The sequence below is a fragment of the Vulpes lagopus genome, chromosome 7 (genome assembly GCF_018345385.1).
Source record: "Vulpes lagopus strain Blue_001 chromosome 7, ASM1834538v1, whole genome shotgun sequence".
Classification (NCBI taxonomy): Eukaryota; Metazoa; Chordata; class Mammalia; order Carnivora; family Canidae; genus Vulpes; species Vulpes lagopus.
Window position 1 is genome coordinate 16,338,202 of NC_054830.1, and position 17,272 is coordinate 16,355,473.

Below are 17,272 nucleotides of genomic sequence, written 5' to 3' on the forward strand. Positions count from 1 at the left end.
TGTGTTTGTAAGCTTCTGGATATTTTAAATGGCAGTTGCCTAACAATCCTGGGCACATTCTTACACTTAAGATTCAAGAAAATGTGACAATATCATAGCTACAGTGATGTGGTTAAGTAACTCAAATTATTCACTTGAAATTTAGCAAGCTCCATATGGATTTTAACTTAAGTGCATACTTTTTTGGCAAATGCCAAATATATGGTGAAAGAAGAAAAACGTTTCTCCCAAAGTGAATAAAACATGAAAAAGGTATGTTGTTTCTACTTTAATTCTCTCACTCCAGTTCCTTCCTTTCTGCCCTCTTCCCTCTCCTTACCTCTGCAATGACTTAACTAGTAAAATGACTTTTCCTGTTTAAGAAAAAAAAAAACAAAACTATTCAGATCTTAGGACATAGAAATATGGTCTTTTATTTCACTCAAGACACCTCACCCTAGGAGATAGCAAGTCCTATTACAAATAGCAACAAAAATGATTATAATTCAGTCACTGAGTATTTAATTTACTTGGATCTCTAATCCTAATTACTGTCTTGTCAGAGAGAGAGAATAGGCTTTTTGCCTTCTCTGTTCTAAAATATTATCTCCATAGTAAAATGTTTCTGTCCCAACTCTTTTTTTTTTTTAAGATTTTATTTATTTATTCATGAGAGATAGAGAGAGAGAGAGAGAGAGAGAGAGAGAGAGAGAGAGAGAGGCAAAGACATAGAGAGAGAAGCAGGCTTCATGCAGGGAGCCCGATGTGGGACTCGATCCTGAGACTCCAGGATCATGCCCTGGGCTGAAGGTAGACATTCAACCACTGAGCCACTCAGGTGTCCCTGTTCCAACTCTTTAAAAAAAAAAAGTGTGTATGTGGGGTGGAACACTCCTGGTAAGGTTTTTTTGTTTTAGTTTTTTTAAGATTTTTATTTATTCATTCATGACAGAGAGAGAGAGAGAGAGAGAGAGGCAGAGACACAGGCAGAGGGAGAGGGAGAGAAGCAGCCTCCACAAAGGGAGCCCAATGCGGGACCCGATCCCGGGTCTCCAGCATCACACCCCAGGGCCGAGGATGGCGTCAAACTGCTGGGCCACCGGGGCTGCCCTCCTGGTAAAGTTTTAATGTAAATAGTTTACTTTTTTCCAGACCCATCAATCCCAAAATGTTCATGGCAGGACAATGAACCACACCATCTATGTAAGATATCATTAATGAGCTAAAATACATTTTAAAAGAAAACATAGAGCATCAAGAAGAATGGAGCAGATCTACAAGGAAAGATCTAAGATAGGTATTTTTAAGATTTTATTTTTAAGTAAGTTCTATGCCCAATGTGGAGCTTGAATTCACAATCCTAAGATCAAGAGTTGCATGCTCCACTGACTGAGCCAGCCAAGTGCCCAAAGAGCTGAGATACATTAAAGGAGGTTATAATGGAGAATAAATACCATGATTGTATGTGCTTAAAATGAAAAAACAAAAAAAACAAACAAAAAAACCCACAACACTTTGTGCATTTTCCAGAAAGGCCTTGAAGAATGTATGCCAAAGAAAGGTTTCACAGCCTTGGCACTACTGACATTTTGGGCCAGTTCTTTGTTGTGGGGGACTGTTCTGTGAACTGTAAGATATTTCATGACTTCCCTGGCCTCTACCTACTAGAAGCCCATAGCATCCCCTAAGTTGTTAACAACCAAAAATGTCTCAGATATTATCAAATATCCTCTGGGGAGCAAAATTGCTCCCGGTTGAGAACTCCTGCATTAGTTAACAGTATTTATCTCCACAGAGGGAAGATGACAGGAGAGCAGCTGAAAAGAAAGGGCTTTTATTTTTTGCTCCTACATACCATACTTCTGTATTGTTTGGATGTCTCAGCCCTCTCCAGCATTTATTACATGTGTTAATTCTCTAGACAAGAAGATAAAGAGAATCACAAGACTACATGGCTACTGGCCCAGGAAAATGACAGAGCACAGAGTCCCAAATGATCAGGAAATACGTGTAAGCCACACTCACCTTCATGGGATTTTCATCATATGTTGGGGTTCCCAGGTCCATCTCAGCTTCATGCTCAAGGCTGGCATCATCTCCTGGGCTTTCCCAAGTAGGAGGATCCCACTGAGTCTGCCTAGAAGAAGGTTAAGAAGAGCCACACGGTCATGGCCAGAAAACAGAGAACTCTGGCACAGGTATCTCTGCTCAGATACACATAAAACACAGCTTACATAATGAGACATAGGATAAGTCAGCTTCATAAAAAAATTCTTTTGCTATCTTTCCAGCAGCATGATTCTATCCCAAAGACATACATCATTTTGCCCACTGTACTTCTCTAGCCAATGAGGTGGCAATGTCTACTGGGTGTTGAAGAGAGCAATAAAACCAAACATCCTATTTCTCACCTGGTTCTTAATATTCTGGAAAGAGGATTCAGCAAAATCTAAAAGTACACGGAGTCAGTGCTTGCCTCTGCCTTGCCTCTGCCTCCCCTCTGCAGATGAACAGATCAATAGTGATTGTACCTAGCATGTACTTGGAGCAAAACAAAATAAATCACAACACACTCCTTATAATCCTTGGCCATGTGAGAAAAACTGTTCCTTGTTTTAGGAGCCTTCTTGTCTGCGGCTTTGCCCCTTTAATGACTGATAGCATGGAAAAGACTTCAGGTCAAAAACTTGTCCCCTTGGCTCAAAATATTCTCAACTGACTGCAAGAAGGGGTCTACCACGTTAACTCAAAGCATGTTTATAGTTGCTTTGAAAATACACAAGCATAGATTTTTTTTTTTTTAAAGCTAGATCTTTTTTAAGCTAGATAACAACTAGAAGAAAGTTCATGTTCAAGAGTCTGAAGTCAGCTGCCACAGGGAATGCTATAGGGAAAGTCACTTAAGATGTCAAAAGCCTCAGAGAACTAGCAGCCTATCTGTCAGGCCAGTCCTCCTGCGGTCTTCTGCTCTCCTACCACACCATCTTTAGTTGGCAACATCACAGGCACTTGATAAAGCATAAAGGAAAATATGGGACTATATGAAATTCTTAAACATTACAAAGACATTTGCAATACTCTTGATAAAGAGATCTAACAATAATGGCAGAAAATGGGTAGATGTCCCTCCCAAACAAGCAATTCACAAAAGATGTAAGTGGCCAATAATTTAATGAAGACAGTTCACTTCAACCACAAAAGAATTAGAAATGAAAATAAAACTTTTCATCTATTAGACTTAAAAGATTAGAAGAAACTACATGAAGGCAATATTGTATGTATACTTTTTGTGGGAGTCTACATTGGTACAATTTTTTTTAACGGTTAAGCTGACAATAATTATCAGTTTAAAATGTTGATCTCTTTTGACCAACAACTTCACCTCTAGAAATCTACTCAAGAAGGTAGGAAGATTAGTGTCTCTAAGAATGTCCAGGGTTGGAGTTATATATAAAACAGTGAAAATCCAATAATGAGGGTGGGGTTAAATAAAATTTTGTACAGCCATACAAGATAGCAGGAGTTGGCAGATTTTTTTTTTCTATAAATGATCAGAGTTATGTATCTTTGACTTTGTCAGCCATATGGTTTCTGTCACAACTACTCTACTCTGCCACTTTGGTGTGAAAGCAGCCACAAACAACTTCTAAATAAACAGGGGTGGCTGTGTTCCCCAAAAAATTTTATTTACAAATACAAGAACCTATGGGCATAGTTTGCTAACCCCAGAAACAGTATAAGTATGAACTAAAAATATTGTAGTTCTATATTAACTGATAAAGTTCTATACATATTGGTAACAAGATTATAAAACATGTACCCCAACAACTCACGTAAGATTATACACCGATGAGTATACACATGCACACGCACGCAGACACAGAGAGAAAGCACATATACTCACATAAAGTCATCCATCTAAAAGATATATGTATTTTTTAAACTTCTAAGTAAAAGATAAATTGGGCTTCTTACATATAATAGGGGTCATCAAACCATGGCTCATAGACCAAATCTGGCCTACTGCCTATTTTGTAAATCAAGTTTTGCTGGAAAAAGACATGACCATTCATTTATGTATGGTCTATGGATTGTTTGCACAACAGTGGCAGAATTTAGTAGCTGTAATAGAGACTGTTTGGCTGGCAAAGCCTAAAATATTTATTATATCCGGGCTTGTACAGAAGAGGTTTGTTCATGACCTCTGATACCTACACAATGTTAGATGGAAGTCATTATCTTTTTAAATTCTAGTTTTCTCCAAAGAGTCTTACAGATTAAAAATACACCAAAATATATCTATCTAAAAAGGACTAAAATCTAAGGTATGACATAACATTTAAGATGTGATTCTGGAAATCTTAGCAGCCCTCAAGCACAGTGAACAACAGCCAGTGACACCAAGCCAATATTCAGAAATCTCCCCTTATGATGGCAGCTTCTTTGACCAACTGAAAGCTGACTTGGGATGCCCACACACCCCTTCTTACCTTGTGATCACATGGTAGTAATAAATCTTCCCTTCTGGATCTCGGGCTGTCTTCCAGTTGGGAGGTAAGACAATGGTTTTTGGTTTGGGAGGAGAAGGGGGTGGCAGATCCAGAAGATTATTTGTCACTACCATTTCAGGCTAAAAAGAAACACACAAATTCTTGTTCAGTGACTTCTAATCTAGCTGAAGAGGACAAAATAGCCTACTTAAGCAATATGTAAAAACATACATCCACCTCTTCTTTAAAAAAAAAAAAAAAAAAAAAAGATAAAGCAAATGTCCAATCTGGGAAATGATCAGAGGTGGCATATATGAAGAGCTATAGGGGACCTATCAGAAAATTGACAGTTGGCTCCATGTTCACCATCCAAGAGATCACACTGAAAAATATTCAGCAGCTCACTACCTAGCGCAGTATCTTTCAACCTTAATAAAACCAAAGCTAGGGGCACCTTGGTGGCTCAGTGGTTGCTTTGTCAGCTTGTGATCCTGGAATCCTGGGATTGAGCCCCACATCAGGATCCCCGCAGGGAGCCTCCTTCTCCCTCTGCCTATACCTATAAATAAAATCTTAAAAAACAACAACAAGAAAACAAAGCTAAATGGCATATACCAACTACAAGATACTGATTAGCTGAATTAGCTTTAGATTTTTTTTTTAAGAAAAAAATCTGAAAAGCAAGTATGACAGAATATTAACATTTATTCATTATCTATTTTTCTGTATGTTTGAAACTTGATATTTATATTTTTTAAATTTAACATCACATTTCAAAAAGCTTAAAAACTTTACAATCACTGTTAGGGACTGAATTGTTTCCCCCAAATTCATATGTTGGAGCCCTAACTCCCAATGTGACCATTTGAAGAGAGCATCTTTAAAGAGGGAATTAAAGTTAAATGAGGTCATAACCCAACAGGACTGATACCCTCATAAGAGGAAGAGACATTAAGGAACGGGGGCAGAGAAAAAGCCATGTTCTTCACAGTGAGAAGGAAGTCATTTGCAAGGCCAAGGAGAGGCCTCAGGAGACACAAAGTCTGCCAACACCTTGATCTTACAGACTTCCAGTCTCTAGAATGGTGAGAAAATAAATTGTTATGTAAGCTACTGGGTTTGTGGTATTTTGTAATAGTAGCTCTAGCAGACTATTAATTGATTGCTATAAGAATATATGCCCTTAACTGTTCATTCTATGTAAGCCAGTTAACATAGAATAATTTTTCAGCTTTACTAAATTTTGCTTGGGCAGTCAAAGAGGAACCCAAGATCCTAGGCTCAGATAAAATGTGACCACTTTCAAGCAAACACAGGCCTTTGAGCATCACTGCTTTGTGTATACCACTAATCCCTGTTTCATGTAGCTGCTTTTGGTGTCCTGCTTCAGTTCCACTTCATTCCTGTAGTCCTCTAGCCTAAAAAGTGACCTCTTTTCCCTAAGCTTCTGTGTTACTTTAGAATACTTCAAACCATTCAGAACTTACTAGATTACTAATCCTTCCCATTCTTGGGAATGATTCTTTCCGTACCTGCATCTTTTGTGACACTAATCTCTACTCTTAGTATTATTCACTGTGATTCTCAACTCTCTTAGTGGAATGTCAGCTTCTAAGGATAGGAATGGAAGCTTAGGTTTGTACTGAGAATTCCTAGAAGGGCCTAACTCACAGCAAGCCCTCAAATATCTGCTGAAAGTGTATAAGGTTTTAGCCCCCAACTGTTTCAGCACTGTCTTTACACCGCATCTCCACTAACTGTCCTACCTGTCTAAAGCCGCCATCACCCAATGGATTGCTGCAGGAGCCTTCTCCAGAACTGTCAGAGTTCCAAAGTGCTAATGTGGAAGTTATTCTGCTCGGAAGCTCAGCTGCTTCCAATGCCAGCCTCCTATTTCCCACTTCATCAAGACTGCACCACATCCTTCTTCATATGTGCCAGAATACCAAGGTTTCTCACACTACACACTGTACATGTATAGTGAGTGATGTATGTCATTCTATACCCCTAGTCCGTGACGTCTAGTGTAGGATCATGTTCTAGTGCTCCATAAGATAAAAACAGCTACTGGGAAAATTGTTACGTTAGAAATTCATAGCAAAGTATAAAAATACAAGATCAGTTAGTTGAAATTATAAATAAAAAGGATACCAGGTGCAAAATACCTATCAACACTGCTGTAAATTTCATAGAATTTTTTAAAAAATGGGTGAGTAATGCTTCCTCAGGGACATAAGGAAACTGAAACTGAAACTTGACTGAAACTGAGGACTACAAAAGTTAAAAAAACAAAGTGGAAAAAAAAAAAAAGCCCAAAACCAAAAGTAACCTTCTAAAGATGAGATACACAGCCAATGAACATTTTAACTGAAATATTTCTTACTGGCTGTAAGGGCTGAGGCTGCCCTGGCGCGACTATTGTCGTCACGGCCGTGGCTGGCTGGACCACCACTCCTTGTGGATGAGCTGTGAAAATCTGTTGTCCCTGGATGTACTGGAGACTTGGCTGGGCATAACTCTAAAAGATAAAATGAAAAAAATCCACAATTTAGGTTTTCTAGCTCTAATATAACAGTAATTGACTTCAAAGTTGGCACGATCTTATTGGAATACATTAATTTTTGAAAACTTTCAGTAAAGAATATTTGCATACAAATGTTTAAATTCTTTTGTTGCAAACACAGAAGTTTCTTTTTTAAAATAATTCCCTAGTCATTTATTTACTTTGTTTTTATTATTAAAAAAAAAAGACAGATAAAAATTAGGGGGCAGTGGGGGGTTCAGTTCCTAAGAGCTGTCCGAGGCTATAGTACCAACTGGAGTGCAGGACTTAGGATATCCAGGAGACCGCTCCCTAGGGCTCTTTGCAGAGAACCTTTTTACTACCAACTCCTATAAAAACTACCAGGTTGTTCTGACCAGAAAATATCAAAGAGAGTGAGGGATTTGTAGCAGGGAAGTAAGATGGGGATCAAATTTTAAACTTTTTTTGGAGGTAGCTTTTTGTAGTCTTCAATAATACAACTCCTTCCAAAGAAGAGAGCAGAATTCATTTCATCCAAAATTCTTACCACACATGGATTCATATACTGTGCTTTATGGAGCTTAGAAAACCCTTTCGCATACATTGTCTCATTTAGTCCTGGTCAACATCAGAGGTGGGTATCTCCCACACCTGGAGTTATCTAAGAAAGTAAATGCCATGGCCGCAACTCTGGAATTAGTTCTCATCGAGAGAAAAACTGCTTTTAAAAAAGGTAACAACAAGCCCCCAAAACAGCTCTGTCATCTTAAGAGGTGATGACTACCAAGAGATGAAAAACAGATATCCTGTACGTAACGACAGATTTTGATTCTACAGAGACTCTACCACATAAAATAACTTCAGAGGCATATATAGATAAATACCCCCAAATAGAAAATACAATCATTTCAAATGATACCAGTAAAAAACCAAGGAGTCTGAAGAGGCCAATGAAGCTAACAAGGAGATTTCTGGATGAGTAAGTACTGAGAGGGCACAGAGAAAAAGAGGAAGAATACAACAGAGCTGACCCTTGAACAACATGGATTTGAACTGCATGGGGCCATTTATAACATGGATTTTCAAGAGTATAGTACTTGTAAATGTATTTTCTCTTTTTTTAAAGATTTTATTCATTTATTTGACAGAGACAGAGCACAGGGAGTGGTGAAGGGAGAGGAAAAAGTGGGATCTCCAACGAGCAAAGACCCTGGGAACACGAACAGAGCCAAAGGCAGATCCCCAGTGACTGGGCCATGCAGGTGTCCCTATAAATGTATTTTCCTTATGATTTTCTTAATGTTATTTTTCTCTAGCTTACTTTACTATAAGAATATAAAACATAATACATGTAACACACAAAATATGTGTTAATCAAGCATTTATGTTATTGGTAAGGTTTTCACTCAACAGTAGTTAAGTTCTGAAAGAGTTAAAAGTCATATGCAAATTTTGACTGGGAGGGGGGGACTGGTGCCCCTAATGCCTGCATTGTTCAAATGTCAACAGTACTTGATTCAGTGTTCTAGAGCAGCTTAATCTACACAGATCATAAACCAGACTCAATGTTAATTGTCAAAGTAGAATTATCAGAATATCACAAAACAGAAATGCTTTCATCTTTAGATATTTGGATATAAGATGGGAAACTGGTGCAACATCAAAGATTTTGTAGAAACAATTTTTTTTTTTTTTTTTTTTTTTTTGTAGAAACAAATATCATCTCCCAGCCTAATTCTGGTCCCAAGCCTAAAATCTGGTTAAACTAAAAAGACTTTTTAATGCTGATGCATACCCAGACAATACTGAATCAGAGTTCATACAAAAGGATACCAGCAAAAAAGGTGATCAAATACTATTTAAGAAATTTAAAAGTATAATCTCAAAGGTGAAGTATAAATAATTCTTTAAGTTCAACTCCAACTTTGCTAAAAATAAGCCATAAAACAAAACATATCTGAGTTCTAGTGTATGATCACCCATTATTTGCAAAGTAAATTTCTAAGGGCCCTAATTACTAATTAGTAGGAAGTGCCCTGAAGAATGGATACAAGAGGCAAATTTACTGTGACACAAAGGGTTTATATGTGCTGGTAAATCTGATTTTTTTTAAGATTTTATTTATTTATTCATGAGAGACACACAGAGAGTGAAAGAGAGAGAGAGAGAGAGGCAGAGACACAGGCAGAGAGAGAAGAAGGCTCCATGCTGAGAGCCTGACGCGGAACTCGATCTCGGGTCTCCAGGATCACACCCTGGGCTGAAGGCGGTGCTAAACCGCTGAGCCACCCGGGCTGCCCTGGTAAATCTGATTCTGAGTAAAAACAGTTTCTGGGAGTTACCTGGGTGGCTCAGTAGGTTAAGGGTCTGTTCGACTCTTGGTTTTAGCTTAGGTCATGATCTCATGGGTGTTGAGATCAAGCCCACCTTGGGCTCTGTGTTCTGTGGGAGTCTGCTTAGGATTCTCTCCCTTTGCCCCTCCCCCTACTTGTGCATGTGCCTGTGCACCCATGCTCTCCTCTCAAATCAATCAATCTTAAAAAAAAAAAAAAAAAAAAAAAAAACAGTTTCTGGGAGGCTGAAGAGGCAGTAAATTGATAAACGTGTTATCTCCAGAGTGACCAGGAGGTTAAGCACCCAAATCTACACAGAAAAATGCTACTATTTCAGAGGCTAAAAATTCTTTTGACCATCAATGAAACTTTGCTCCTAGAGAATTTGACAAGATCAGAGTTAGTAAGGCTCATCAATGGAGATACTTTAAAGGACCTGATTAATGTGAAGTCAAGCTATAGATTCTTTAGCCTGGCTCCAAATGCTGGCTGTGTGTTAACTTCTGAACTGAAATGGCTTTATCTAGCTTGATTATTCCCTATATTTACCAGATGAGACTCCAGACAAATTTCACCTGTTTCTAAAATGCAAACATATATTTAAAGGATAATAACTGATCATCAGGAAAGAATGTAATAACACATACTGGAAAGAGCTTCCAAAGGAAACACCAAAAATATCTGAATAGTATCAGCCATGCTGGACTAAAAAAAAAAAAAAAGGTCATCCAATATAGCAATAATCATTTAGAAGTAAAGTGTTCAAAACTCAGACTGTCAAGAAGGAAGAGGAAAATGAACATTTTTCAGGGTTCTATAGAATCTATCCAAACCACCTGATAATCACATGCCAATGCCAAAACTAACAACAGCAATAAAAAGGGGAAATAGGTTTGCAGTACCACTGAGGTTCATATGAAAGATGTACACATTTGTGAAACAAACAGCATATGCCGATCAAATTCTCTATCTGCAGGGAGAAAATCTGTAGGAGATTGGCTCTCCCCTTCAAGAGACCTGAAATTACACAAAAGCTAATCTCTCAAACATAAATCCAGTCTACAAATGTCTTTAAAATGGAATTTCTCATGGAAATTACAAGAGAAATCTAAGAAGGTTGAAAATGTTACAGAATGGAAACAATTATTCTGCCTTCACTTCTAGAGAGGGGAAAAAAAATCCCTATTACTTTATATCTGAGTTACTTCACTCTGTGATGTGAAAAATTATAGTCCTTAACACTGCATTTTTCGAGATGTGACTTAGTATGACTTTGTAAGAATAGGTCACTTTGTAATGTCACAAAACCACTATAAATCACGTGGCCTCAGATGAAATTGAGCTTTTATGTTTAATAAGCAATTGTGGCAAAAAGTGAAAGTCACCTTCTGATCACACATCTGTTCCAAATGTCAAAGATATTGCATAAATACACACAAATCTGTATTGTATCACATCACATACTACCTTCACTGTCGAAGTTATCATATCTTGCAAACCTCTCAGTAGCCCAATTCTGGTACGATCAATACCACACTAGAACACAGACCTCAAGGCCTCATATCCTAGAGGTCAGATCTTTAGACCAAACATCAGAGACAGGACCATGAGTAGGAGCATTTCACACCCCACTAATGTCCATACTCTCTCAGTATCACTAAGGTAACTGAATATAATTAAACCTTCAAGGTACATTGTGCTTTAAATCTATCATTATTAGTATCCATTATCCATGCAAACTTCAACCACTCTGAGGCATTCAGCTGATTTCATAGATATGAAAACTAAAACCAAAGAATATAAACTAAGTGCCCATCTCCAAGACATACATTAAATGATGGACAGGGAGTCAAAACACATACACACTAACATGTTCTACGTTTCTCATCACCCAAAGCCCAGCATCATCTCTGATAACTAATCTCACAGAGAAGAAATGACAGTCTGGACCATCTGAGTCCATTTATCTACCACTCTAGCACACACAAAATAGATTAGGGAGCAGTAAATGACTCCTTGGTATGAACAGATGGAAAACTGTAAGCAAGCAAAATCGTGACGCTTGAGTCTTAAGGTTGTGACTAAACCTGAGAGAAATCTTTTTCTTGGTGGGATGGAAAAAATAAATCCCATTTTAGAAGGATGGCCAAATGACCAATGACCTTTCTCCTGGGAAGTCTTTAATAGGTATCCTCCACTGCTGTTGCTTTGTCTCTAAAACCTAGGTTAAGAACATACTTCAGAATAGAAATGGGACAGAAATAGACTATGTTTTGATATCTGATACACATTCTCAGGAAAAAAAAAAATCAAAATGAATGGCTTGGTCCAAGAAAGAATACAACAAGACAGCAGAAGTTAGAATATTAAGAAATTAGGGGATCCCTGGGTGGCGCAGCGGTTTGGCGCCTGCCTTTGACCCAGGGCGCGATCCTGGAGACCCGGGATCGAATCCCACGTCGGGCTCCCGGTGCATGGAGCCTGCTTCTCCCTCTGCCTGTGTCTCTGCTTCTCTCTCTCTCTGACTATCATAAACAAATTTAAAAAAAAAATAAAAAAAATAGAATATTAAGAAATTAGGGATCCCTGGGTGGCGCAGCGGTTTGGCGCCTGCCTTTGGCCCAGGGCGCGATCCTGGAGACCCGGGATCGAGTCCCACATCAGGCTCCCGGTGCATGGAGCCTGCTTCTCCCTCCGCCTGTGTCTCTGCCTCTCTCTCTCTCCCTCTGTGACTATCATAAATAAATAAAAAAAAAATTAAAAAAAAATTAAAAAAAAAAAAGAAGCAATGTGCATTTAAAAAAAAAAAAAAAAAGAAAAAAAAAAAAAAAGAAATTAAAGAGGGGCAGCCCTGGTGGCTCAGCAGTTTAGCGCTGCCTTTAGCCCAGGGCCTGATCCTGGAGACCCAGGATTGAGTCCCACGTCGGGCTCCCTGCATGGAGCCTGCACTCCCTCTGCTCTGCTTCTCTCTCTTTCTCTCTCTGTGTCTCATGAATAAATAAATAAAATCTTTTTTAAAAATGTTAAAAAAAAAAGAAATTAAAGATACTTAAAGCATTTTGTAGAAGGCAAAATTAAACACATAAAAAGAAAAACAATACTTAAAAAATTGATACTTGATGGCCAATAACACCCATTTTCTTTCTTAAGATTTTTAAGTAATCTCTACACCCAACATGGGGCTCGAACTCACAACCCCAAGATCAAGAGTCGCATGCTCTTACTAGCTTAATTTAGCACTGTAACATTCATTTTAAGCCAAACATGAAACAAAACAAAACAAATCTAAGGATGTTCAGTGCAGTGCTATTTATAATTACGAAAAGAACTTTTAAATGACTATCATCCCCTGGAAATGGTAAGCAATGATTTGATAAGCAAATGGGATATTATATAGCCATTAAAATGTGTAGGTACACACACACATAAAAATACAGAGTACTTTCGAAAAATGGTTAAGAATCATGTTAAGTAGAAACACATAGGATAGTTTCAAGTCTTCAAAACTATAAATACATAAACTATATAATCATGTGGATAAAGAGATCATACAAAATGAAAGTAGTTAACACAGTTAAAATTTTAGGAATTAAAAATGGATACTTTATCACAGCCTTGCAAACCTAATTTTGATGCAGTTTCATCACAAAAATAGTAACAGAAATAACATAACTGATCAGTACTAAGTAATGTGTGCAGGAAATATCCTTGGAAGTCTCCCCCATCCACAGTAATTCACCTTTAAGGAGTGATAAGGAGTGATGTGAGAGATGATGGGGAATGTAGTGAGGATGATGCTTTATACAGTCTTCTTTTTTTTTTTTTTTGTTCTTTTAAAGCTTAAAATGTATTGCTATATTCTACAGAAAAGAAACTTGATTAAAAAGCACAAAAATACACCTTGAAAAATAAGATCAGTACACTCAACTTTAAATTTAACATTACTATTTCCTACCATAGTGATATCCTTAGGCTCAGTGCATCAGAGACATTCTGGCAAATCTTGTGATGATAAACATATAGACGGTAAAAAAATAATATACACGCTGGGTCTAAGAAGAAAAGGATAAGCCCTCTCCTGACTCAATGACCATGACAAAGGGTTCTCCCATCATAGGGATATAAAAGCATAAACTGTATATTATTCACTGCCCATAAGCAAAAAGGAAAGGAGTACCAAAAGCCTCTCTCTGATCTTGCTTTGGGGGAAGTCAGCTGGAATGTTGTAAGACGTCCTGCTGAGAGGTCCATGTGATGATAGAAAACCAAATTAACAACCATGTGAGTGAGGCTGAAAGTGAATCTTCTTCCATCCTCTGCCTAACCTCAGATGACTACAGCTCTGGTTAACAGCTAGACTGTTATTTCATGAAAGACTCTGAGCCCAAACCAGCCAACCAGCCAACCTGCCTCTGAATTTCTGACTCACAAAGATTGTGAGATAGTAATTACTAGTTGTCTTCAGCTGCTAAGTTCTGGAGTAATCTGTTACACAATAGTAGATAGTTAATATATATACAATTGATTAATATATAAAAGCAAACAGTGGCAGGAATTCCCCTTTGCATCAGATTTAACAGACTCTCTTGTAAGACAGGCAAGAGAGATACCAAAATTAGTTACCTGTACAATTGGTGGAGTTGTCTGTGAATAGGGTGATGTCACACCATAGACAGTTGGACAAGTCTGTCCTTGATAATATATGGTTGCTTGAGACTGTGCAGGAGAATACTGCTGCTGGACACTGACAGACTGTTGGTTTGAATCCCAAACACCATAATTTTGTCCTTGGACTGGGCCTGGGGCTGGCACTGGCAAGACAGTGACGCTGGAGTCTTGGTGTACCACACCATCATTTTGGGCCACATACTGTGAACTGGAAACTTCCACAGGGGCTGCCACATGTGGCACCACTGGCACAGGTGGAGGGGCAGCAAGGGGTTCTGTAGAATGTCCCACCAAGGGTTGAGAATGATCGTAAGGAGCAGGAGAACACACAGGGTCCATGCTGGGTGTGGGGAGGAGCACCTTTCCAGCATTAGGGTTGCTGGGATCCACATAGGCCTGCATGGGATAACCTGGTGGGTAGCCAGCGAAGGGGTGATGAGGGGCATTGTAGCCAAGAGAGTCATAGGGCAGTGGAGACGTCATTCCCAGGGTCTGCATCTGCTGCTGTTGTTTCTGAGCCTCCCGCTGAGCCACCTCTTGCTCAAACAACTTCCGACGCTCCTCTGTAGAAAGTTTATTGCGGTCTTTAATTCGTACTTTCTTTTTAGAAGTTGGTGTATCATATCTAGAAAGAAAATAGGAAGAGCATCACAAATGTTCTTCCCTAAATCAAGAACACAATAATAAATCTTATGTCACTCAATACTAAGTCATTAATCACACCAACTCTAATTTGATATTGGTTAAAAATCAGTCAAAATTACTTAAGGAGTCTTGCAGATAAAAGAGAATCCCAAGGAAATATTTAGATGAAAATAATAACTTTATCTTTATTTCAGATTCTAGAACTTCAAATTAAAGATATGTATAATATTCTAAACAGATTCTTCTTTATAGTTTTATAGTCTTCTATACAGTTCTAAGTCCACATATTCTGAAATTAAAACAAAATACACTAATAAAAGCTATAGAATTTGAGTCTGTCTGACCACATACATTTATGACAAATTCAACAGAGGGCAGTTAAGTGAAGGATGAGAATGCACACATAAAAGTATGGGGAGTTATATTCACCTCCTCTTCTCTGTGTAATACCAAACATAATATTTTACTGCTAAGCCTAATGCCCTGTGATGCTTCTGACAAGGCCCACTGGAATCCATCAGCTCTAACATTCACAAGAAGAGAATAGAGGGCTTAAAAGAGTCTGTTGTGAAGTTCTACGGAGTGAATCAAACTTAGGAGAAAGTGCTCTTGGCAAAAATTTTAAAATGACAACTAATTTCAAGAAGTCTCATTGCAAAGAAATATCTAAGAACAGCTTCACAGACAACGACATAACATTTATCCAAACTACAAAAAACATATGGTCTAAAAAACTCTTAAGCTGAAAATTTCCCTTGAAGTGTTAATGGGATGGTAGTATCCTTAGTTGCCTGGCAGAAACAAATGCAAACAGTCTATAGAACAAAACACCTTAAATCCAAGCTTCAGGGAATTCCCACAGATCAAATTTTAAGGAGCATGATGAGTTCATCAGAAAATAAAATTATACATGTATACATATAAACAAATGAGAGGAAGAAACCCACAAAAACTACTGGTACTGGAACTGTCTAATACAGACTACAAGAGACATTTAGTATGTTTAAAAAAAATAAGAGTCTATTAAAAATATCACTAAGGAAAAAAAAAATATCATTAAGGAATGGGACCATAAAAAACAATCAGGTAGATTTGAAAAAGAACCCCATGAAACACCTAGAAAGGAAAAAGAATGGAAATTAAAACCCAATTATCATATAAAATTGAGCATGCACATATCTGCCAATCCAACAATTCTACTCATATGCCCAAGAGACTCTGCTGCATATGTACATCATAATTAGATAATAGCACTATGCTTATTAGAAAAAGCTTTACAATAAATGTTACACACAGCCATGAAAACGAATAAACTGACACATACAATTGTGGATAAATCTTAACAATATCAAGTGAAAACAAAGTACCCTCAGATTAAATGCAAAAGAGCAGCCTTTTTCATAAAGTTAAAAACTAATATATTATTCTAAAGTATATATTAGATGACATAAAATGCTATTTTTTAAAAGGCCAGGGTATATTGAAGACAGGATGCAAGGTAGTGTCATGTCAAGTAGTGAAGACAAGGGATAGTATAGAAAGAAACGGCTTAGCTAGATTTATAGGATGGCTAAAATCACAGCACAAAAGCATTGTATCATACGGAGAAGTTGATGCACAGAAATGATAAGTGTTATAAACCAAGAAATAATCCAATATTCAATTCAAAGTCCCTAAGATCCATGGTATGGTTAAGCAAGAGATCAGCTCTGAAGAGAATTAGTACCAGAGAAGATGATCTTCAAATTCAAAAAGCCCAACGAATTTCAATCAATGAAAAAGAAATCCTCATATAAACATAGGGTAGGGATACTACAGAACACCGAAATATGAAGAGAACATCTAAAAGCAGACCAAGAGAAAAAAAGCTAGATTACTTAAAGAATGACAACTGGACCAAGAAATTTCACAAAAGCAATAAGGGAAGTCAGACGACAGAAGAATAACAGCTTCAAAGTGTTCAGAAAAACTTGTAAATTCAGCGAACCTTCCTTTTAAGAATGAGAGTTCACGTTCACATAAAGACTCATGCCGGGATGCCTGGGTGGCTCAGCGGTTTGGCACCTGCCTTCGGCCCAGGGTGTGATCCTGAAGACCCAGGATCGAGTCCCACGTTAGGCTCCCTGCATGGAGCCTGCTTCTCTCTCTGCCTGTGTCTCTGCCTTTCTCTGTTTCTCATGAATAAATAAATAAAATTTAAAAAAAAAAAAAAAAGACTCATACACATACAAGTCTTACAAGTTGCAGCAGTTACCTGGAAACAATCTAAATGCCTATCATAATGAATCCATAAACAAACTCTGGTATACCTATCCAATGGACTCAATAATAAAGAGGAACTATGGGGACACATAATACCATGAATGGCTCTCAAATGCAATCTGCTAAGTGAAAGACACATCAAATCCTATCTAGAGTACAATGCCATATAGATATCTATCTATCTACATAGCATTCTGGAAAAGACAAAATCAGAGGGTCAGAAAGCAGAGCAGAGGCTGACTGCCAGGAACTAGGGGTAATAGAAGAAAGGGACCACCTACAAAGAGCTCAAGAGAATTTTCTGAGATGACAGAACTATACATATATCATGACTGTGGTGGTGGTTACTTAACTGCATGCATTTGACAAAA

General features: G+C 37.9%; 1 protein-coding gene across 3 annotated transcripts in view; it reads right to left on the reverse strand.

Moving 5' to 3' along the window:
* Positions 1-17,272, reverse strand: part of SETD2 (SET domain containing 2, histone lysine methyltransferase) — a 125,864-nt gene that overhangs the window by 17,227 nt on the left and 91,365 nt on the right. For all 3 annotated transcript variants that reach the window (XM_041761325.1, XM_041761324.1, XM_041761326.1), the window contains 4 exons: positions 13,950-14,619; positions 6,853-6,987; positions 4,470-4,609; positions 2,005-2,116 (listed from right to left, as the gene is read on the reverse strand). In XM_041761325.1, coding sequence (XP_041617259.1) covers positions 2,005-2,116; positions 4,470-4,609; positions 6,853-6,987; positions 13,950-14,619 — 1,057 coding nt within the window. The remainder of the gene's footprint in view (positions 1-2,004; positions 2,117-4,469; positions 4,610-6,852; positions 6,988-13,949; positions 14,620-17,272) is intronic.